Source organism: Cavia porcellus, unplaced genomic scaffold (assembly GCF_034190915.1).
Source record: "Cavia porcellus strain 051 isolate PalLab524CR breed Dunkin Hartley unplaced genomic scaffold, mCavPor4.1 scaffold_32, whole genome shotgun sequence".
NCBI lineage: Eukaryota > Metazoa > Chordata > Mammalia > Rodentia > Caviidae > Cavia > Cavia porcellus.
In genome coordinates, this window is record NW_026947515.1 from 37,543,525 (window position 1) to 37,566,074 (window position 22,550).

The following is a 22,550-nucleotide window of genomic DNA, read 5'->3' on the forward strand; positions in this document are numbered from 1 at the left end:
CACAACCTAAAGCAGTGACACAGGGGAATGAAATCCCCAGCCTACTGTAGGTCCATTTCGAGTTGGTGTTCTCGCAAATGAAGAAGGAACTTTGGAACAATGAAGGTTAAGAGTAGAAATATTTATGGAGAGAAAAATGCTTCTGCTGAGAGACAGGAGTGCAGAGTGGGTTGCCACCGACTCTGTCTTTTCTAGGGACTTTTATAGAGTAAAACCAGGAGGCCAGATGGACTCCAGGGGGGGAAACATGAGAACTCACAGGGTGGGCATGAGGTGGGACAGAACTACGGTCAACCAATAAGATTAACTGCTCCGGTGAAATTGATTAAATGGGGAACAAATGGGGAAGCTAGTCATGTAGATGGGGCAGGCTTAAAGACCTGTGACTGCCCATAAGGGGTTGGGTAGTGACTCCTGCCTTCCCCAGGGCGATAGAGACCTGTTTAGAATACCAGTCCTTAGGATGTTCCTGCATTTGTTTAATCTTCTGTCTTGAAGTCTGGCTCACATTGGGAGACGTCTGTCTCCCCCACAACTGCAGGGTATCTGGGCTTCTGCATTGCTCCTTCTGGTACTTAGCCCTGTCTGACTGCCCGTAACACATCTACCTCACTCAGAAGCCTGTAACAGAAGGAGGGGTCTATGTTAGCTGACAGCTTCAGAAGACCAGGTCCTTACTGGACACAAGAAAATGGATGTTCTTGGGCTCCCAACATCCAGAAGTCTGATACATAAATTTCTGTTATAATACATTATCCAATCTGAGGTACATTTTTTACAACAACTAAAAATGGAATAGAGAAGAAAATGTGAGAAAAGTATTACTTTTTTTAATCTTTGAAGATCCCAACACTAACTTTAAATATCATCATAAAAACTCCACTGAATGGTTCGGTGGAGAAATTATTCAGGCTCTTGCTTTTTACATAAAGCAAAATATACATGGTAGTAAAATAAACAAACAATCAATCAAAATAATCACACCAAAGAAGCATTTCTGGAAACCAGCTAAATTCATTTCAACATGATTTGGTGTGTATCCATCTGTTAATCTCTTGGAAACGTTTATATCTTGGGAGACGACAAATTATCCCTATAATGTAAGGAATGGTAGCAAGTAATATCAAAAGTACCTGGAGTTAGAATCACTTAAAATTGTTTATTTTATCAAAGAAAGCTTTGACCCAATATTAAGAAATCACTAATTATAAAAAAATTAAGAAACCAAGGAGAAACTTTAAAAATATATAGGATGAATTGAAATTGGCTTATCTCTTTATGTGTTATTCCGCTTCATGGTTATCTGCCAGGATTGTTTGTTTGCTCTGTAATTTATTCATTAAATTGCAGGCAGAAAAATGACAGCATCCAGTCAAATGAGTTCAGCTAAGAAAAATAGCCCATCATCTCTCAGCCCGAACCCCAATGATGATCAGATCGTGTGGTTCCCCCGTGAATGCAAAACACTGCAAGGATGGAGAAGAGGGCGCCCTCATTAGAAAAAGACAACTGACCGTGTGTCATGGTTTATGGAGGTGGCCCAGGCCTCATGCGTTTACATTATGCATCTGCGATTGGTTCATTGTGCAGCACTAGGATTGATGGTGTCAGTGCTCCACCTACATAGGGGTGGAGCCAGGGTGTGATGGAAAGGCAGGAAGCAGGCGTGTCTTGCTCTTTTGCAGGTTTTCTGCCTTGCTGTTTGCAGCCGCCATGAACTGCAGCCCCACCATGGCATCCTGCCTTGGAGCCAACTGAGTGCGGACTGAAACCTCCAAACACTGTAAGAAATAAACCTTTCCTTTCCCAACTTTGGGCATCAGGTATTTTGTCTTAAATGAGTTAAAAGTCACTAAGACACCATGAGTGCAAGGTGATATCAAAGAAAGATAAGCTTCCCTGTGGTCAGCTCCCAGAATTTTGAAGTTATTGCAGGAGTTAATGCATTCTGATCAAACTGTCAAAGCAATTACAGAAATATATAGTCTGGAAGTATCACTCAGGAAAAGTGTATATAAATTGTATTCACAGATTATTTTATAATTATATGATTTACTAATAAAGTAATAATTAATCCATAGTAACTGAAAAGAAGTATGTTTGCTTCTATCTTCACTATGCAAAACTTTATTTCAGTGTGAAAAGGAAATTTTTAAAAACTTTTACTCAAACAGCTGACCCACCGGGAAGCTGTGCATGCTGGGAGTTAAAGTCAGTGACACTGCCCTACTGCCTCGATTGAGTAATTATGCTTACATAAAAATATAAATTTAAAAATTACTAAAATACTACTAACATGATAGAAAAACACAGGTAGAAATATTTACCTTTAACACTGAAGTGTAAAAATAACTTTACACAGGAAATATACCATGAACTGGGTTTTAAATCATCAGTTTTCTGGACAGCAGTTAACCTGAGATGCAGATATATAATATTTATTTCTATAACACTTTAAAGTATTGTTTCCCTCCTAATCAGGAATGTGACCTCTGCAAATGCTGAGTCAAATGTTGAAAACAGTGTGTATCTGAGAGAAAGTGTTAAACAGGAAAATCCACAGACGATGTTATTTTATTACATAGAGTAACTATGGTAAAAATGGATAAAAAAATCCACTGGGTCATGTGATGTAACAGATGTCAGCAAATTGTGATGGGCCGAACTTGACTTGCTACCAAATTATATATAAAGTTTTATTGGAACAGTTATGTTCAGTGATTTACAAATAGTAAAAGCTAAAAACATTTCTATGTAGACATATTCAGTCACAACTGCAGAAAGTTTACTAAAAGTAGGTCGTATATTAAAATAGATCATCAAGATGGAAGTCCAGTAAGGAAGACATGAAACCCTCATAGACATGTAGGAAAAAATAAGACTCTGATGAATTAGCCAAATAATAAGTAAAAAATAGACTTTTTATTATTATAGTAGATAATCATAGTATAACTTCATTTAGTAGATCTGGTTTGAAAGTCAACCAAATTAATAAGCAGGGGTAAGATCTTGAATCTCAGTGAAGAATAAATAATATTCTTTTAGAAAATTTTATAGTGACAGAAGTGAAAATCCTGTGGTAGCTATGTATGTGAATGATGAATTTATGAGATTCTACTTAGTACTTAATGCATTTATTAGTAAAAACTAGAGCATAATGAAAATTTAAGAATATCAGAGAAAACGTAGGTATAAAAAATATTAAACAAAAAGGTAGAAGTAATAGGAAAGCAGACATGAGAGGTGCCAGAGAGAAAAATCCAACAAACAGGTAATCGAATTTGCTTGAATAAGAAGATTGGTCTTTTTTTTTTTTTTTTTTTTTTTTTTTTTTTTTTTGTGAAGCTGATTAGAGTTAATGGTGGGTTACAGGATAGCTACAGTAAGATGTCCACATGTACATGGTGTCTTTTCTCTAGCTGTACTTTAGGAAGCTAATTGGTTTACTTGGAAGGGAAGCTGTCTACAGCCTGCCAATACCCCACACCAGCAACAAACGCCAGCACATGAATCTTTTAGAGACATGCCCAAAGCACCCCCCAAACACAGCAGCAGACCATAGAGAGTGGTAACTGTGGGTAATTAATGTTAGGGAAAGTGGGAGTTCAGGCACATAAGAATTAGTGAGGCTGGGGGTGAATTAACAGATGGTATGACACTCGGGAACTTCATGGCAGGGGAGAGGTGACAACCCACAAGCCCACTCTGCCAACTACTTACAGATGGAAGAGTAGAGGTCCTTATTGTTTCAGTTCAAGTGTGACAGACAGGTTGGCTGTGGGATTCCAGTGCCCTGTGCTGACGATACTGACCTTGGTGGAGGAGGGGAGCTGGTGCCAGACTCTTACCAGGCAGAACTCAGGACCAAGGCAGTCTGACTCTCAGGCTTGAGATTCTGGTCTACGTGACAAAGAGAAGGAGATTGGCACTCCTGGTTGGCTGGCAGTGAGTGGAGCCTGGGAGAAGAATGGGTAAGATGGGGACAGGCGACGCCTCCTCTTCCCTTCACCTTTCATTTTTAATAAGATATATACCAACTATACACTGCTAAGCGTAATTGGATATGCTTTAGAAAACGGTGAAAAATGATAGTTTTGCAAGATGATATGCGGATAAATAAAGGTGGCACTGATGGGGACAGGGTAAGGCGACCTCCGGGGTCCCATTCCATCACTGTGAACTACATTTTCCTTCTGTAGTACAAATGTCAAAGATGTGGAATTTATTCATCAGTTCCACAATTGTAAGTATGTGGTTACAATTAACGTGTGCCCCATTCACAGACATTACTGGCTCCTACTACGTGGCACAAGCCTGGGGTGTCAGAGGCTTTTTCAGGTGAGGGAGTGCAGAATGCCAACCCACCTGAATCTGGAAGCCACAGACCTGGAACAGGGACATCAGCAGAGGGTGTCAACACATGGAGGTGAGGTTACTTCCTAACGGAGGTCACTGGATTTAGGAGACAACTGTAGACCACAGTCCCTTCTCCCATTCCCCCAAGATGAAACACAAGGTGTCCCCACCGCCTCACTCCTATAAACCCGGGCCTGGAGCTCACCTCCGCTCCGCTCCGCGCGCAGCCTTCCAGCCCTGCAGATGACGGAAGGGAACCCTGGAAAGCGCCCAGGAAACTGCCCACCTGCCCCCCGCCAAGCTCCCCGAGGTCACGCCCGCGAGGACGCAGGACGGGGAGGCCTCCCCGGGGCGGATCGGGTGTGGGGCGCGGCCGCGCACGGCGGCTCCTCCCGGCTCGGGTGGGCGCGCACAGGGGGCGCCCTGCGGGGGCCGAGCGCGCGCGCTGGTCTGCGAACAAACCCCAGAACCGCGAGTGTGTGTGCTGCTTTGCAGTCACAGGCGGGGTTCAGGTCACTCTCCAGACACTCCCGAGGCCTGATCCTCCGGATTCTAAGTGTAAAGCGGGCTCAGGCCCCGCCGTGGGGGGGACCCCCGACCCGCACGCAGGAGGTCGGAACTCGGACTGGCTGCGCCCGCCCGGCTCGGCCTCCTCCGGGCTGCGCGCTCGCCGGCAGGAGGTTTCCCAGCTCTCGGGGGCGCCCCCCAGCGGCGGCCTGCGCTCTGCTCCAGGCCGAGTCCGGCTGCGCGGTTGCCCAATCAGAACCAGTGCGCCCCGCCCCCCCTGTCCCTGGGGTGACCGCCAGGGGCCTCTACTCACTTTATTCCCAAACTGTCAGGTTTATAATTAACGGAGCGAGATCTCGCCAAATGAATTTCTCATCAGTGTCTAGCTCAGAAAGAAATCAGCAAGATGTAGTATTACCTCGGCACCCTGAAATGTGACTTCTCTGATAAATAAGTGATCATCACTTATTAAATATCCTCTTTGATCTTTCCTATTGGGTCGCAGCAATTCTCTCAGAGAATCCATGAGATTGCAGTAGTTAAAGAATAGCCTAGAAAATTTGAATGAGCTGTGACCTGGAGACCTGAAGTGTTTTGGAAAATGCTACCTGCATTTCCTGTGGAAGGTACACTGTTGAAGGATTAGTATTTAAGGTCCATCTCATTGCCTTCGGTGGTAAGCCCTGGACCCACTCTAGCATCTCTGTGATTTCGTCTTTGAGAATCTCAAGACCCACAACATGTATTTTCTTTACAAAAGCACACGATTCCTTCCTTCTGTAAGGAATTCTCATTTTTTAACACATTATTTCATTCGATTTTTGCAGTAGCCTTTCGAGCATTTTTGTTGTTGTTTTGGGCATGTCTTGTTTTCTTTAAGACAGGGTCTCCTGTGCAGCCCACACTGGCCTTGAACTCACAGCAATCCTAAGAGAGAGTCATTCTCACTTGACAAAAGAGAAAAGAGGGCCGAGTATTTTTTAGAAGCTTCTCTGAGATCTGGGTTCAAACCTCCCTGTCTCCCTATAGCTTGATTAAGGAAGAGATGCTTCAGAAGGGAATTTCACTTTGCTTTATTTTTGGAAGATAACAATGCTGTACCTGTGGATATATCATGCAGAAAGTCTGTGGGTTTCACAGAATCACACACAAAAAAAGAGATGATAACAACTGGACGTCAACAACTGGGAAATTTATTCATAATAAAAACTTAAAATTACAGTCTGGACAAAATATTCTTGAGCGTATTTCAAGTTTAAGGTACAGATTTAAAAAAAATTTTTTTTGTTTAATGTATCTTTTTTTAAAGGTATAGTTAAGAATGCAAGATGCATTCTAGAAAGGAGAAAACGTTTTGAGTAAAGAGCAAAGACTGAGAGGTGAGAAATCAAGACTAGTGCTGGACTGTCCAGATCCAGCGCTCAGGGCTGTGCACAGGGAAGGGACAGCTGGGGTCCAGCAGCCTCAGGAGGCAAACGGGTACTTCCACCGCAGAATGGCCCCATCGGCGCTCACACTCACAATGTGCTTATTCCCCGGACTTATCCGGACGCGAGTGATGCTGCCGCTGTGACCCATCCCAACGTGAGTCACTTCCCCTTCGTTGTAGTCCCAGACTTTGACTAGATGGTCATGTCCACCTGAAAAACATGGTTAGGTGGCCCTGGAGGATAGAAACAGCTCCGGTTCCAAACAACCAGGTCATTTTCAACACAGTCTCCACGTGTCCACTTAAAAGAAGAATCTATACACATGTAAGACTTTTGCTTGATTATAAAAAATCTACATGTTTGCAGTAAGTTTGGGGGGTGAAGATACACAGAGAGGTGAAATCACGCTTCCTCCTACCAGGTAATAGCATTTTGGTTCAGTCCAAACAGCAGTATTTTCCCTAAAGGTCTACGCATACACCTAGGATTGGGATCACACCATGCTTAGTTCCTCTCATCCAGTCGATAGATTTGTGAAACTTTAATTCATTGATGTTGTTCTGGTATGTGTGTTGTATGGTAAAAATCTCCCCAGCATACTGGTTAATTCATTTATTTGGGGAGGGCTCCGTATCACTCAACAATGAAAGGAAACGAAAGAGACTGTTTGGGCTGAGCGTGTTGGCACCTGTGTAACCCCAAAACTCTGAAAAGCAAGGACTGAAGGGTACCAAGTTGAGCCCTAGTTGGGCAACTTGGTGACCTAATAAAACTCTGAGTCAAAATAAGAGAATGTAAAGAGTGCTTCAGATGTAGCTCACTGAGAGAGCTCTGGATTTGATACCTAGTACTGAGGAAAAAAAAATAGCGTGTAGGATTCAGTAGAAAATTGTACAGGAAGACACCTGGAGAGCCTGGAGGGTGGTGGCAAACCCAGGGCACACGTGCCACAGTGTATGTCTGTATCACTGAAAATGCTAAAAGGTTCACCATCGCTGGCCTGAGACATTTGAAGGCCCATTTCCACCATCGGTGCCCACAACAAAAAGCAGCACAAGGCTTCCCTTCTATTGGTGACACTGTGGTATCTATCCCGGCATTTCCTCTCACTGAAATGCCACTTTTGGATTTTTTCCCAGCCACACTGGTTGTCCTGTTGAGCCCCGCATCCCCCTTAACACCTCTTGCTAGCTATTCCAACGGCCTCTCACTAAATAACCACAACTGATTCTCTTTTCTTGTCCCAGGACTAACCTGTGACAAAGTGCGCTCCTTCCTGTGTGATATCCATACCGTTTATTGACCCAGACAAGGCACCTTCCAGCTCTCGGATAACTGTCCCATCAAATACTTCCCAGTAAGCAATCTGCAGGGCAGACAAGCAGCATTAGGCAGGACTCAGCTCGGTGGAAGCACCACACACATGCTAACAAAAGATAGTTCTACTTTATATAGAAGGTAGAAAAATACATCACGGGAAGCTATTGGCTGAAATTATAAATAGGCTGCAGCCGGGGGTGGAGAAGCCAGTCTAATATTTTTAGTATTGGTCTTTCAATTTGCATGCTATTTAAAGAGATGTTGATATGCTGATAAACCTGGATGGGGACAGAAAGAGCTTTGGATAAGACGAAGCAGATTGAGGGTAGCAAGATGTAAAGTGAACCAGAGACCAGCCTCTGCCTCTGCCTCTGCCTCCGCCGCAGCTCTCAGAGGAGGCTAGCAAAGCTACAGGCCTGCTGGGAGGAGAAGTCCCTTCTTTCCCGTGTGGGTTGCAGGGTTGGGAAAGATGGCTACAGAGAGCTCTAGAGACAGTGACCTGCACAGTCACGCACCCCACGCCAGCTGGCTGCTCTCTCTTCTGGAAACCACCCTCCTTCCCAACCTCCCCTGCAGCCCCAAAGCCATGAAACAGTCCACCGGGGTATCTTAAGGTGGGGTCTAAGGACAGACTGATTACGTTGGTTCCTGCAGGGGATGGGACTAGGTGAGAGGGATAAAGAGGTGGGTTTTCTTTGAATAATGGTCATGCATGGGTATCGGCCAGAAGGACATTTCCAGGGCCTTCCAAGAGCTATAAAATTCCATGAACATTCAGTCCCTTGTATAATATGTTATAGTGTTAGCAGAGACATATGAATATCCTCTCTTATATTTTTGCTTTTTCTTTTTTCAGATGAGTCTCACTGTGTAGCTCAGGCTTTCCTTGAACTCACTATCGAGTCCAGGCTGGCCTTAAACTCATGGCAACCCTCCTGTCTCAGCCTTCCAAGTGCTGGGATTACAGACGAGCACCGCCATGTCTGGCATCCTGTGTATCTGAAGTCATCTCTAGATTATTTGTACCACCTAATAGAACGTAGATGCTGTGTTATAATGTGTTTGAAGATAATGATGTAGAGAAAACAAGTCTGTACATGTTCGGTAGAGGTGTAAACTTTTTCCCAAAGTACTTTTGTCCTTCAGAGCTGATTTGAATGCGTGACTGTGGAGAGCCAGCTGTGCCCACCTTTCTGTCCGTCCCACTAGTGATGATCTGGAACTCTTCAGGGTGGTAACAAACACACTGGAATAAGGTGTTGGCCAGGATCATCTGATTCCTCTTAAGACGCCTGAAAAGTAGATTCAAAAGCTGGGAAAATCTACTTTCTCTGACCTGAAATTGCATTTACTATACCAGGTGCACCTGGCACAGGCTCACGCTTGGTTTGGTTTATCTTTCTCAGACTTGTCCCATGGCTCCTGGGAGACAGGTGCTGACAGCAGCCCTTGGAGTCTCCCATACAGATTTCTGGAGTGGGGATGTGGCTCGGCAGCTGAGTACCTGTTTCCCTGTGTGTGTGAAGCCCTGGGTGCAGTCCCCAGCATTGGGGGAATCTGACATCTGGTTACTCTGTCCTCTCTACGTCTGTCTCCTCCTGTGGCATCTGTCAGCAGCACTCAGAGAGCAGGGTCCCTTTCTAAAGACAGAGTGCAGAATTCAACGAGGAACCTTAAGTTCCAGATCAAGGGAAGTCAAAGGGGCCGCAGCACTCTCGGCCAATGTGCTGTCTCCTACACAATTACATTCATTCCCAAGGCCACCAATAGAGCCAGGTGGAGCCTCCCATAAGGTAAGTAGCGAAGAGTGGGGACAGATTTTTAATAGATGCTGTTGCCCCACCCCCAGAAATTTGGATGGGGTAGATTGGGAGGAGACCCAAAGATCCGCATTTGAACTCAGCATTCCAGCTGACTGTTACGTGCACTACAGTTTGAGAGCTCCTGTCTAAGGTGCTAGACAGGTTGTATGTTCCTTAACCAAAACGCTTAGGGCCAGAATTATTTTGGGTTTGGGAGTTCTAGGAGTTTGGGGAATACTGCATAAACTTTGCCAGTAGCACCGCATTTTGGAAAATACTGATCAGATTTTCAGATCAGTAGCAAGAAATACGTATCATTTCTCCTTCTATGAAGTGCTGGGGGTAACCTTCTCAAAGGCCCAGTTCTCCTGGCAAAACAAACAAGCAAAAACCAATCTCCTCTGGCACATTCTTCTCACTAGGAAGTTTCCAAATATGGAAGCTGAGCTGAGTTTTGAAGATTTTAGTACAGATACACCTAATATTCCTGCTGTGCAGCAGAAAGGCTCTAAGGATCTCAGGCAGTCACAAACTTAAACATTCCCTTGTTATTACACATTTTCCCGAAGGAAAGTCAAGTGTAGACTGATCCTTTCTACCAGGATGGCGTCGGGCCAAAATCTACATTTCCGCATGATCTCCGGGTGACTGAGGGTCAAGCTGGAGACACACAGGTCTGGAGACGGCCGTGCTGAGCTTCTCCTCCTCCCAGCCCCAGTACCAGGCCCGGAGCACGAGGAGAACTGAGGCCCAGCCTGGGCTCTTTGTATTGTGTTGTTGTGAGACCAGCCTCGCCTTGTGCTCCCAGCTGTCCTGTGTTCTCCTCCGGAGCACTGAGGTCACAGGTGTGCACCACCACACTGGCTGCTTGTGCGCTTTCATGGAAATAAAAGGTGCTCTGTCTTAGCGTTCAGCTCTCAGTCTCTGCTCTCTCATATCGAGGATGTTTTACACTCTTTCGCCTGTCTCCTCCATCTCTGCCCCTACTCTGGTCTCTAGAGAAGGATGGGAAGGAGGCGTGGGAGAATAGAGTCTGATTCCAAAATCAAATGTGATTCAAACATCACCTTTGAAAATCCTTTGAGTTACTCCCGTGACGGGGTTCACAGGCTCTGGTCCAGTGTGCTGAGCAGTTACCACCCTCGCTGGGGTGTGGTATGCACACAATATAAGAAGTCCCGGGAACTCGGCCAGCTGAGGGCAAGGGCAAACCTGTGGTGCTCCTGTCCCCTCCCGTGGCAAGCACATTCTGGGCCTCATGTGGCTGCGCCCAGTGACCAGGGAACCTGCAAGCCTCCTTCATTTATTTCCCTTGCTAGAATTCAATCTGTGCAAGCTACATCACGCTTGCCTGTAGGTACCCCAAAAGCTGCTGCCCTATCTGCCCAGAATATGCCCTGGTTCTTCCTAGAGACTATTCCCTTCCCGCTGGCACCTGTAAGCCCTGGCCACACAGGAGACCGAGGGCTGCCGAGGAACGAATGTCCATGTACTGTTGCCTTGACTTTGATGTGATCTCTGCCCACCTTTAGGATCTCCACCCGTGTTCCCGCAGCGCTGGCACGCTCGGGGTTGCCGAGTGGCCTGGGTCCTCCCCTCCCGGGTACCTACACAAGGTCCCAGATGATGCAGGTGCCATCCGTGCTGGCCGTGACACACTCCTCGTTGTTCTTCTTCACCCGAATGCAGGACACGGAGGACTTGTGCTCCTTCAGGGCCTCCTCCAGCTTCTGGGTCTGGCAGCCGATCTGCCACACCCTCACCTGGGGGACCCAAGGCACAGGTTCTCAGTACAAACTTGGGACCTTGAAAGGCGCAGGATCAAAAGAGACCCTGAAAGCCTTTTCATGCTGCAGTGTCTGAGACTATTTTCTCTTGTAGCAGGGAGTAAATCCAGGACCCACTAACCTATCTCCCCAGGGCCCTCTCCCATTTTCCTTTTAAAGTCTGAGACAGCATCTCAGTGGGTAGCTGAGGTGCCCAGGTTGGGTACAAACTCGCAGACGTCCTGCCTCAGCCTCCTGGGATGCTGGGATTACAGTTGTGTGTCATCATACTAAGGTCCTGTTGTCATCTCGGTTGGGTGAGGCGGAAATGCTTTGTTAGAGGGAAAAAATATTCATGGACGAGATGCAGTCATCTTCCACGGAACCTGAGAAATGGGACCAGTGGTTCTATACCTGCTTCCACTTCTAGGCTGAGAACTTCCTCAGACACCCACTAGGAAAATCGGTCCTACGACGGCCTCCTCTAAACCAAGGGTGGTCATACGCCTCCTCATTCCCGCTGAGCCTGCTCCCAGATTTCCAGTGCCATCAGGGAATTTCTTAACATCCAGAACCATATTTAAACTTTCACATCAGCTGTTCCGTCTTAATCACTTAACACCGATGGTTCTCAACCCTGTGGAACCCAATACTCACTCTCTAGTGCAAACATTTTTTCCTGAAACAAAACTCATAGGTAATAAAACATCTACACGCCAAGTGTGGAACAATCAGCATGTGATCCTAATTTTAATAATAAAGGAAAGTCATTTAGTTACTATAGTATGACCTTTAATAGATAAAGGCTCTGTTGCAAGTACACCAGCACACACAGTAGTCACTGTGTAATGTAGCATATGCTGTCTTAGAATGAATGTTAGATTTTTAAAAATAGGGGGCTGGGGATATGGCTAGGTAGCACTCCCAGTGCCCTCCCTGCACCCCAAAAAAGACTTTAAAAAAGAAGAGGAGCCAGGCGTGGTAGCACATGCCTGGACTCCCAGCACTCAGGAGGCAGAAACGATTCTGCACAAGTCCGGGACGGGGAGGGAAGAGGGATCCAGGTGAACACTGCATTAAAAACTGGTATTTGGATAAATAACAACAGACTGGACTTCACCTGATAAGATGAAAATAACTTAAATGAAGTAAGGAAAGTACCCTAAAATACTTTGTACATTGTCAAAGAAAATGACAAAATGTGAAGTCACCCCACTACAGTATCCAGATTCTTATGGCATTGCTGGCATCAAGGAAAAGAAATGTCCTTTTGTTCTGTTGTTTTTTGTTTATTTCTCTGTTTTGGGTGCTAAGGATCAAAAGCAGAGCCTGGTGCCTGCTAAGCACGTGCTCTACCACTGAGCCACATCCCCCCCCCCCCCAAGTATATCTTGAGATCCCCACTACACGAGGAAGCTTTACTATTTAGCAAGGGTGAGACTGAGACTTTTGGAGCAGGGAAGCACCAAACAGCCCAGGATTCCAACCTGGGGCTTAGAAGCCCTTTGGCTAGGCCAAGCATGAACCCGTTAGCTGTGGAAGTGTTGGGAGCTTAGGGTCCACTTGAGGGAAGGGGACAGGATGGAGGCCTTGAAGAACTGACAAATGGGCGGGCGCTCAGGCAGTGACCGTTTACCGCAGGAAATGGAAGTGCCAGGGATTTCAGCACTGCTGCATTTCCGCCTGCGCCTGCCTGCTCACTAGCTGCTCTGGTCTGCAGCTCACCTCCAAAGACCTTGAGGGCGGCGTCTTTAGAGAGACTTGCAATAGCCCAGTGGAACACAAAGGGAGGGAGAGAATGTGGGCCTGGAAGAGAGGCTGAGCGGGCCAAGACGGTGCTTTTGGGGTTTTGTTTGTTTGCAGCAGTGCTGGACACTGAACTCGGTGCCTCGTGCCTGGGCAAAGCTCTACCACAGAGCTACATCCCCCACACCTTTTATTTTAAGACAGAATCTTGCTAACTTGGCCAGGGTGGCTTTGGACTTGGGATTCTTCTGCCTCGGCCTCCCCAGTAGCTGGAATACAGGTCTGGAATACACCCAGCAGAGCAATGCATTTGGTAAGTGTAATTTGTCCTGGTGGTTCTCACCAGTTAGAGCTCAGATCACAGATCATTCCTCCAAACAGGGAGGGAGCAAGGAGGGATGCTGGGAGGTCAGCACAGGTGTGGTGGAGGTGATGGGGGTGGCAGTAAGGCCAAGAGGGGGGCATGGGAGGGCAGCCTTGAGCGGGGCGGGAGGTTATGGAGATAGAGCTGGTCAGACGGGAAGGGATGCTGCCTGTCCCATATACAGAGCAGATTTTAAAGACATAGTAGAAAATAAAGAATGTGAGACATCTAATTATCAGAAGTGTCTTCTTCAGTTCAGACTTGACGCTGCCAAAGCTCAGAGAAGCTAAAGCGCATGCCCAGGTCTTGAAGGCAGAAGTGGCAGAAAGGAGATCTGAGCCCAGCATTCGTCTGCTTTGCTTAGATTCTGCTGAAGACTCCCTGGAGACGTTGTATCGTTCTTCTGCCTGACAAATCTCACTAAAAGAGCTGAGAAAAAGAAGGAAAAGATAATGTTCTGTACAGACAAAGGGAAAGGTTTAGGATTTAAAAGAAGAAGAAGAAGAAGAAGAAGAAGAAGAAGAAGAAGAAGAAGAAGAAGAAGAAGAAGAACACGAAGAGGGGGAGGAGGAGGAAGAGGAGGAGGAGGAGGAGGAGGAGGAGGAGGAGGAGGAGGAGCTGGGCATGGGGCAGGGAGACCTGGCTAAACCTGTGAGTGAAGGCATTTTGGGTTCCTTGAAATGACTGAAAGTTTGAACATAATGATTGTAAAATTGCAGCCCAAACACCTGGTGCAGGCGGTTGATTCTAAAAACATCACCCACTTTAAAAGATAGAGACAATTTATACAACTGTGCTTCTTGGAGGAAAAGAACAAGTACGTCAAAACCCTGGCCAAACACCGGCCTGGATTCAGAGCTGAACTCCACACGGAGCTCTCTCACGTCTGTATCCTAAACATCTTCCTGTGAACGAGTATATGTATGTGTCTATTTACATGATTAGGACTTCATAATGCATTTTACAGTTTCATCAAAATCTTAATTCTGTTCGCCTGAATCCTGGTATTTTAAAAGTCAAATAGATGGCCTGTGAGTTAAGTGCTCTAAAGCTCTGATTATGTCTCTTAATCGTTTCCAGGAACATTACCTCCCCTTCCCCGCCACCGCTGATGACCCTTTTACAGTCACTGGTGGTGGCGACGGCGGTCACTCCGATCCTGTGGGCACTGCTAATGGCGTACAGCAGGCGGCCCGTCTCGGGGGCGAAGGCCCGGATCTTGCCATCGTTCCACGCTGGGGCGAGAGGAGACAGAGGGCAGGCAGGGTCAGCACCCCTGTCCTCCCTCCAGACTGTGTGCTCCTAAAAGACAAATGAGAGTGAGACTCGGGAGAAGTGGCACTGATGGGGAAAGAAGCCACAGACAGACAGACAGACAGACACAGCCGCCCAGCCTGTCCCCACGTCCCCAAGCAGGCCAGGCCTGGCTGAGGGAAAGGAGGGTGTGTTAGTTAAAACTGCCTTCAGGGCATCCCGCATGGAGAGAAACAGCGCACCTTTGCAGGGCTGCAGACTTGTGCTTGCCGCTGGCTGGCTGCTTCGGGCCAGGCTGCATCCTTTGACAGTTCCAAATGATTCCTGGCTTCTTCCCCCATCCTCACCTCTTTCCCCCACAGCGAACCCTGCCATCATCCGTCCAGGTGCTTAACCCAAGAGCCTCGGTCCTCCTGATGGCTTTATATCCCCCCTACCCACCCAACCTGACATCTGACCCATCAGCGAATCCCGTCAGCTCTACCCTTCAGAACACTGAGGATCTGACCAGATTTCCACCCCGCACTAGTACGCCCTGTTCAAACCACGAGCCCATCTCCCCTGGATGGTTATTCTTTTGTTTGTTTCTGTAGTTTTAGGGACTGAATCCAGCGCCTTCCCAGTGAGCTGTATCCCCAACCTTTTTTATATTAAATTTTTTTGTTTTGAGACCAGGTCTTGCTAAATCACTAAGCTTCCCAGGTTGGGTTTGAATTTGTGATCCTCCTGCCTCAGCGTCCCAGAGTGCTGGGATTATTGATGTACATTACCATATCTGACTCTCCTGAATTATTTTAACAGCTCCCCACCGTGTCTCCCCCTGTTGCTTAAAACCAGTTATCTACACAGGTGTTGGAGTGAACCTTATAAAGCCACGTCACCTTTGATCAAGCTTTTCCCTCTCTATAGAGTATTAAAGAACAACCCCTTCATCCTGCACAGTACCTAGTACCTGCCCCTCTGGGGTTACTGTCTCTGAACCCCCAGCCCAGACATAACCACTGAGCCCCAGACACAGTGACCCTCTCCTTACACCAAGGGGTGTCCCACCTCGGGACCTTCTTGGACTTGCTGTCTGTCCCCTTGCATGGAACGCTTTGCCCCCAGGACTGCACATGCTGGCTGACACCTGTTCGTTTGTTTTGTGTCAATTCTTGACCTGAGCAATCATAAATGAGATGGTTGGGTGGACCCAATTCAGCAAAGTCTCAAGGAAGTGAGAGCATGAGGGGGTGTGCCATGGGAAGGTCTGGGGGAAGAACATTCCAGAAGGATGGAGCAGCTGGAGCAGAAGTGCTGCCCCCGGAGAGTTACAGGGATGGTGCTGCACCGAGTGTGCCTGGGAGGGGTGAGCAGTAGAAGCTGGCGGGGAGAAGGCGAGGTGGAGAGGAAGAAGGTGTGTGGGGACATCTGATGTCCACCGAGGCTCGTGTCCTCTGCGGGGCTTTGGGAAGTGCCTGGATTACGGGCCAGCAGCAGACGGCTGGTGGGCGGTGTGGTCTGGCAGGCAGAGGCGGTCCCCGGAGGAGTGCAGTGAAGGGTGTCTGTCCCTCCTGCTCCTTTCATGGTCCGCTTCCCGGAGCCCTTAGGCTAAGCAGCTTCTGTCCTGCCAGGCTGCTCTGCCAGGCTGCCCTCCTGCCTCGGAGCCAGCTGACGACAGCCTGAAATGTGAGCCAAGATAAACCCCCTTCTCGTCAGACAGTTGCCAGAGCCTTGCCTTTCAGAGGGGAAAAGACATTTGAGCCTTGTAAGTGGCGTGATCGGACTTGGCATGTCTGGTTTCCGCATTCAGAATACACTGGGAAAGAGTGAAGACCAGCAGCAGGTGCGGAGAGCCCTGGCTGGAAGCTACCGGAATAACCCAGGTGAGAGACGGTGGTGGCTGAGGCTAGGCGGGGATGGTGGCCGCCCTGGACAGACAGCCATCAGGGGACATGGGGTGGCATGGGAGAAACAGGGATGGCCGTGATGGCCACAGGTTCCTGACCTGTGGACTAGTCAGCTTTCAAAGTAAGGTAGTCCAGGGGCTCCTAGTGGCCACTCTGTGGAAAAGGGGACACCAACAGGGAAGGAACAGAGCCAGGCCCCGGGGAAGGGATGGGTTCCTGAGGTCCCCATTTGGATAGCTGTTCCTCATGGGTCTGTGTGACTTTTCAAGGATGTGACCCAGAGAATTTACATTTGGACCATTGAGGAAATGTGCTGATAGATTACAGATACAAAGATATTAAGAAATTATATATTCTGAGAAAAATAATTTTTTTTTCTTTTTTATCGGTACCAGGGATCGAACTCACGACTGCCTGCTTGCAAGGCAGGCGCTTATGCCGCTGAGCTAAATTCCCAGCCCAAAAAATAATTTTGTAAGACAGGGTCTCACTGCTGAGCCCAGGCTGGCCTTGAACTTGGGACGATCCTCTTTCCTCAGCCTCCCTAAATGTTGGGATCACAGGTGTATACCACCATGCCTGCATGAAAAAATATTCTTAAGAGATGTACACTGCAGAGTTTACAGGTGGACCATCACGGCATCTATAGCTTGTTAAAATACTTTGTCATATCCAGGTGTGGTGTACAGCTGTGATCCCAGCTGCCAGGGAGGCTCACAAATACTTAGTGAGACCTTGTGTCAAAATAAAAAGTAAAACAGTCAGGAGATGCGGGTCAGTGTCCCTTGGGTTCAATCCCTGGTATAAAATTAAGGCAGAACAAAAAACTTTGGCATAAACTCTTAAAAATTCCCACTAACCCGGTGGATGGTGGTCCATACCTGTAATTTCAGCACCGGGGCGGCCGAGGGAGTAATATCTCTATAAATTCCAGGCCAGCCTTGGCTACATAGTAAGTTCGAGGCCAGCCTGAACTGCAAAGTAAGACCTTGTCTCAAACAAACAAATTCCCTTTGAAGCCAAACTTTGAGCAAATTTTACAGATTTTATTTATTTATTTATTTATTTTTAGAGCTCACAGTGATCCTGAAAGCTCAGCCTCCCCAGTGCTGGTACTAAAGGCGTGTGCCACTATACCCAGCAGGGTTTACCTTTTACTCAACACAAGTATTCTAACACAAATGTCTAGTACTCACTAAAGCCTCAAACTCACTTAAAAATTGAATTACTAAATTTCCTTCTGAGCGAAATACCCATACTATGTGCAGCAGGTTGAGAGAAGAGAAATTACGTATTTACTTCCTCCAAGCTCAGAAAACCTCCTGGTTGAAAGAGAACTCTTAAGGAGAGGCTGGGGAGAGACACAGAGAAATGGGCAGCAGGAGGCAGTTAGGTTATCACTGGGAAACCAGGAGGAAAGGAGTCCCACGAGGCTCAGAACCACAGCTGGCGCCTGGGACCAAAGATCTTTTGTCTATGGTGAGAGGCAGGGCAGTTCAAGGCGGGGTCTTGTTGGAGGCTGGCCTGCGACTCACAGTGCAGCCCAGGCAGGCCTCAAACTCCTGACGATCCTCCTGCCTCAGCCTCCTAGTGCTAAGATTACATGTGTCCACCTCCGCGCTCCACATGCCGCCAGATCTTGACACCTGACCTTCCTACCTGAGATGATGCTCTTGCCGTCCCTCATGAAGTCGATGGCGTGGCAGGTCATGTTGGGCACGGTGATGCGCAGCAGCTCCCTGTTGGACATCGTGTGCCACACTCTGATGTCCTTCTTGGCGCAGGTGGCAAACAGCTCAGAGGTACCACTGCAAAGAAGCCGCGGAGGGGTCAGCGGCGCGGCCAGGAAGGACACAGCGCTTCTCACACGAGTGTCTGACGCCAGCCAGCATGCGCCGGTCAGAGACCCACGATCGCCTGGAGGCTGAGAACCTTGGAGATTTCCCGTGCAAAGCTGCGTCAGCATCCTCAGAGCACCTGGGAAAATCCTGCAGCCCTTTCTGCTTGGGCAGGGTTAGGGCCGAGGTGCTCGGGAAGAAAAAGCCAATTTGAAATTTCTCTTAGTTTTGGAAGACAAGGGGATAGTGACATTTCTTAAAAAAAAAACAAAACACTGTATTAAAGTATGATTGATTCAGAAAGCCGTATGCATCTAATTTATATAACTTGAGGAGTTTGGAGATAAGTATATACCTGCTAAGGGATATTTCTAGAAATAAAAACATATTTAAATTAATATTTATTTGCTTTCAAATTAAATTAATGTTTAAAAGAGGAAACTCTTTACCATAAAGTAGAAAATCTTATTAAGATTGTGAAGAGGAAAAAGAGGAAGATGATAGAAATCATCTCTGTAGGCAGCTGAAAAGTCTTTCTTTGCTTAGAAATAGGAAAAATATGAGATCATGAACAAGGCAGATTATCCCAGAGTCATGAGTCCAAGGGTTAGAAACAGACACATGCACACGCCCAGAGGCAACTTGTCTATAGAATTTAAATTACCAATATATCAAAAGATTACAGATTACTCCAAGTTTGATAAGAAGAAAATGATATTAGGGTATAACAGACCATTTTATTTATAAATATAAACATGTAGTCTCTACAGACTAAAACTAACGTTTAGAGCTAAATACTTCTCATTAATTTCTATATTTAAAAAAAAATAAAGGAACTGTCCCTTCCCTGTTTTCTAGACTCTACTCAGTTGGAATTAACAGAATAAATAGGCGGATCCCTTCTACACATTTAGCTTTGGGGCTTGGAGTTAAAGCAGTGATGCAGGTCTAGTTATTTAAAAAGACCAAGTCCTGGAACCAGACAGCAGGTGTGGGGCTGCTCCTAGCCAAACGGTCTTGCCTGGTAGAGATCAAATCAAGCCAGTGTCAGAATAATAGTTGTTTAACAGAAAAACAAGCTCATAATGGGGGAGACAGACTATTCCAACATCAGGAAACTAATGCCCCTAGAGAACTCCCAAACCCGCTGCTGTGGGGACTACCCAGCTCCCCAGCCATCTGAGGCATAAACGCTCGAGCCTAACTGAAAATCCTACTCCCTTCATGTAGGAAAATGTCCTAAGTTTACGTTGTGCGAGTCAAAGTCCAGAAAGAACCAAAGCGACTGAATCATGGTGCCATCCCAGGCCCTCACTCCCTTATTGACCAGGTCTACGGCAGTAAATTGTACGTCTCATGATCTGGCAGCCGTCACACCTGTGGTGCATGCATGGCTGGCCTGTCAGGCAGCTTTTATTGATTTTATTAGTAAAAAAAAACTGGTCAAAGCCACTAGAGCTGTTTTGTGCCATGGGGGTACGTGTATCACTAGGGTTCAAGTCGGCAGAGATGTGATCAGATGCTATGAGATGGAGGTGTATACATAGGGACACAGACATACATATATTTTTTTGTATGTATTTTTCCCCAGTGACTCATAAATCATTCAAAGCAAAGAAATCATGGAAAAGACAGTTTCATCTCCACACAGACCCTCCGGTTACTGCCAAACCATGCAAGCCCGCAAGAGAAGGAAGGCCAGGCTAAACATGCAGCAGGGGGAGCCGGGAGGGCATCTGTCTCCACATGCCAGGGGAAAGGAAAAGGTGCCAGCCACGCTCGGAGGACACAGCTGCTGCGGGGTGTGTGAGACACGGCAAGTGTTCAACAATAACAGCAGAACCCTCTCGACAAGCAAAGAAAGAAGAAACTGACTGGGAAGGGCAGGGGCAGAGCGTGTGCTGAGCACGCGTGAGGTCTGGGGTTCAGTAACACACAGAAGCGGGGAGCGGGGAGGGAAGGACAGCAAGGAGAGAAAGAAGCAGATGCCAGGTGGGCCCGAGGACTGATCAGCAGGCAGAAACGTCAACGCAGCTGTTTAAAACGTTAAAACGCCTTCAAAAGATTAGAGCTGGGCATGATGGCACACACCTATACATCCCACTACTTGTGAGGAGGATCCCAAATTCAAGGACAGCCTGGGCAACCTAGAGGGACCCTCCTTTTTTTTGCTGTCTTTTTGAGTCAGGGTCTCACTATGCAATTCAGGCTGGCCTTGAGCTCACTTTGTAGCCCAGGCTGGTCTCAAACTCACAACAATCCTCCTGCCTCAGCCTCCCGAGTGCTGGGATTACAGGCATGAGCCACCATGCCCGGCTTCCCTCTTTCAACATTAAAATAAAAAGGGCTGGAGATGGAGCTTAGAGGAAGCATGCTTGCCTGGGATGCACAGAACCCGGGTTCACCCATCCCTCTGCACACCCCACCCCCCCGTGGAAAAAGATAAAGGAAACTGTGATGTCAATAAATACATAAACAGTTATCTCAACAGAGAACTAGAGATTATTCTGTATAATGTAATTCCATATTTTTCTGTAAGTTAAAACTATAAAAACAAATCATGGGCTCATTGGAGATGACAAAAGAATCTGAACTTGAAGATTGATTTAGTAGACATTACAGGATAAAAGAAGAGAAAAACTAAAGAAACATAAACAGCTAGAAATCTGTGGAAAAACGTTAAGTTATTCAACCCATGTGGACTGAACGTCAGGAGAAGGGGGGAAGTGTGACAGGTTCTGAAGAAATACGGGCTGGAGACCTCCTCCTTTAGTGGAAAATGCCAGTTACAGATCCAGAAGGCTTACAGACTTCAAGCCGGTGATCACAGAGAGAAAGAAACTTGACCATCAATAAAGCAGAGCAGCAGGGTGCGGGGAGGGAAGGGAAAAGCAGGAGACGACCTGGACAGCAGGTAGACACAAGTGACATGCGATACAGAGGGGGCGGAAAGAGCACAGAAAGCATCCTCAGTGTGCTCCACGGAATCTAGAACATGCACATCATCAGACTCATGAACAAACCGGAAACAGAACTCAAAAACTGAAGGCTAGAAAAAGATGCTATTAGACAAAAACCGAGGGAATGTTTCTTCAGACTTGCTTTTTTTAAATGCTAAATTCTACAAGCTGAGGGGAAAGATACCAAATGGTACCTAACTATATAAAAAAGAATGAATCTGGGTACGATAGGAATCTCAGCTCCTCCAGAAGGTGAGGCAGAAAGCTTGCAAGTTTGAGGCCAGCCTAAGCCTTTGAGAAAGACCCTGTTACAAAAATAGGGGGCAGAAGCAAGGCTGGGGTGGTAGTTCCGTGGCAGAGTGCTTGCCCAACGTGAGTGAGGCCTTGGTTCAATTCCCGGAACCACCACCAAAAAAACAAAACCAAAAGTGTATCAGAAAGGCCGAAATCTGTGGGTAACCACAAAAAATTGTTGAATGCTTTGCTCCTCCATTTCCTGAAAAGATTTACAATTGTTTAAAACAAAAAATTATACTATCGTATCATTGGGCTTATTATATTAACAGGGTAGCTGTTCCAGAATTCTTGTACCTATTTTACTGGGAAAAATTAAATTTTAACTCTAATTAGACTTTGGAATATTCAAGATGTGTAATGCCATCCTTCGAGCTATCGCTACAATTGAAAACAGAAATGCTCAGCTAGAAAGCCAACAGAGCAATTAAGAGAAACGCTGAGAATAACTGATCATCACGAAAGGCGGCAGCAAGGGGGCAGCAGAACAAACCACAGACCAAAGAAAACAAACTGTATTAAATGTAAATGGGCTAGATATTCCAAATAAAAAGCAAGGTTTTGTGACTGTATAGGAAAGCAAGAATCAATTACCTGCTGTTTCAAGAAATGTCCTTTAGATATAAATATATAGAAAGCCAGGCATGGTGGTGCATGTCTGTAATCCCAGCACTTGGGAGGCTGAAGCAGGAGGATCACCACAAGTTCAAAGCCACACCCTCTGGACCCAGAAGACCCCAGTCTACCACAGAGTCCTCCAAACACGGAGGACTCCAAGAGCATCCAGTGAGTAACTGGGAAAAATTTGGGTGAAAGGCACTGGGAAAACAGGAAAGTTTTGCCCAGTAAACACTCTGTCCATGAAGGGTTTATTTTTCAAAATTTGCATTCTAAAGAGGCCCACATGTGGACTGGGAGAAAGAATGTCATTTCATGGTAAAGACAACAGGAAGCTTTAAAAAATTAATTCAGTACACTAGAAACATGTAAGGGGAAATCACACTTAGTTAATAGAGGTTAAACA

General features: G+C 46.6%; 1 protein-coding gene and 2 long non-coding RNA genes across 4 annotated transcripts in view; 1 reads left to right on the plus strand and 2 right to left on the minus strand.

Moving 5' to 3' along the window:
• Positions 1–3,290: 3,290 nt before the first annotated feature.
• LOC111755733 (uncharacterized) lies at positions 3,291–5,007 on the minus strand. The gene is made up of 2 exons (XR_002790299.2): positions 4,562–5,007; positions 3,291–3,900 (listed from the first exon to the last, which is right to left on the minus strand). It is a non-coding gene; the product is annotated as an uncharacterized LOC111755733 (long non-coding RNA).
• A 1,027-nt stretch (positions 5,008–6,034) lies between these two features.
• The window catches only part of LOC100730333 (cilia- and flagella-associated protein 52), a 41,732-nt gene continuing 25,216 nt past the window's right edge, over positions 6,035–22,550 (minus strand). The window contains exons 9-14 of one of the 2 annotated variants that reach the window (XM_003466231.5): positions 18,094–18,242; positions 14,381–14,526; positions 11,027–11,178; positions 8,803–8,905; positions 7,548–7,659; positions 6,035–6,503 (exon numbers count right to left, since the gene is read on the minus strand). In XM_003466231.5, coding sequence (XP_003466279.2) covers positions 6,328–6,503; positions 7,548–7,659; positions 8,803–8,905; positions 11,027–11,178; positions 14,381–14,526; positions 18,094–18,242 — 838 coding nt within the window. In that variant the 3' untranslated portion in view covers positions 6,035–6,327. The remainder of the gene's footprint in view (positions 6,504–7,547; positions 7,660–8,802; positions 8,906–11,026; positions 11,179–14,380; positions 14,527–18,093; positions 18,243–22,550) is intronic. The other variant, XM_023563543.2, reaches the window with a different exon arrangement.
• LOC134474274 (uncharacterized) lies at positions 15,718–18,575 on the plus strand. Its single transcript, XR_010045013.1, has 2 exons — positions 15,718–16,410; positions 18,219–18,575. It is a non-coding gene; the product is annotated as an uncharacterized LOC134474274 (long non-coding RNA).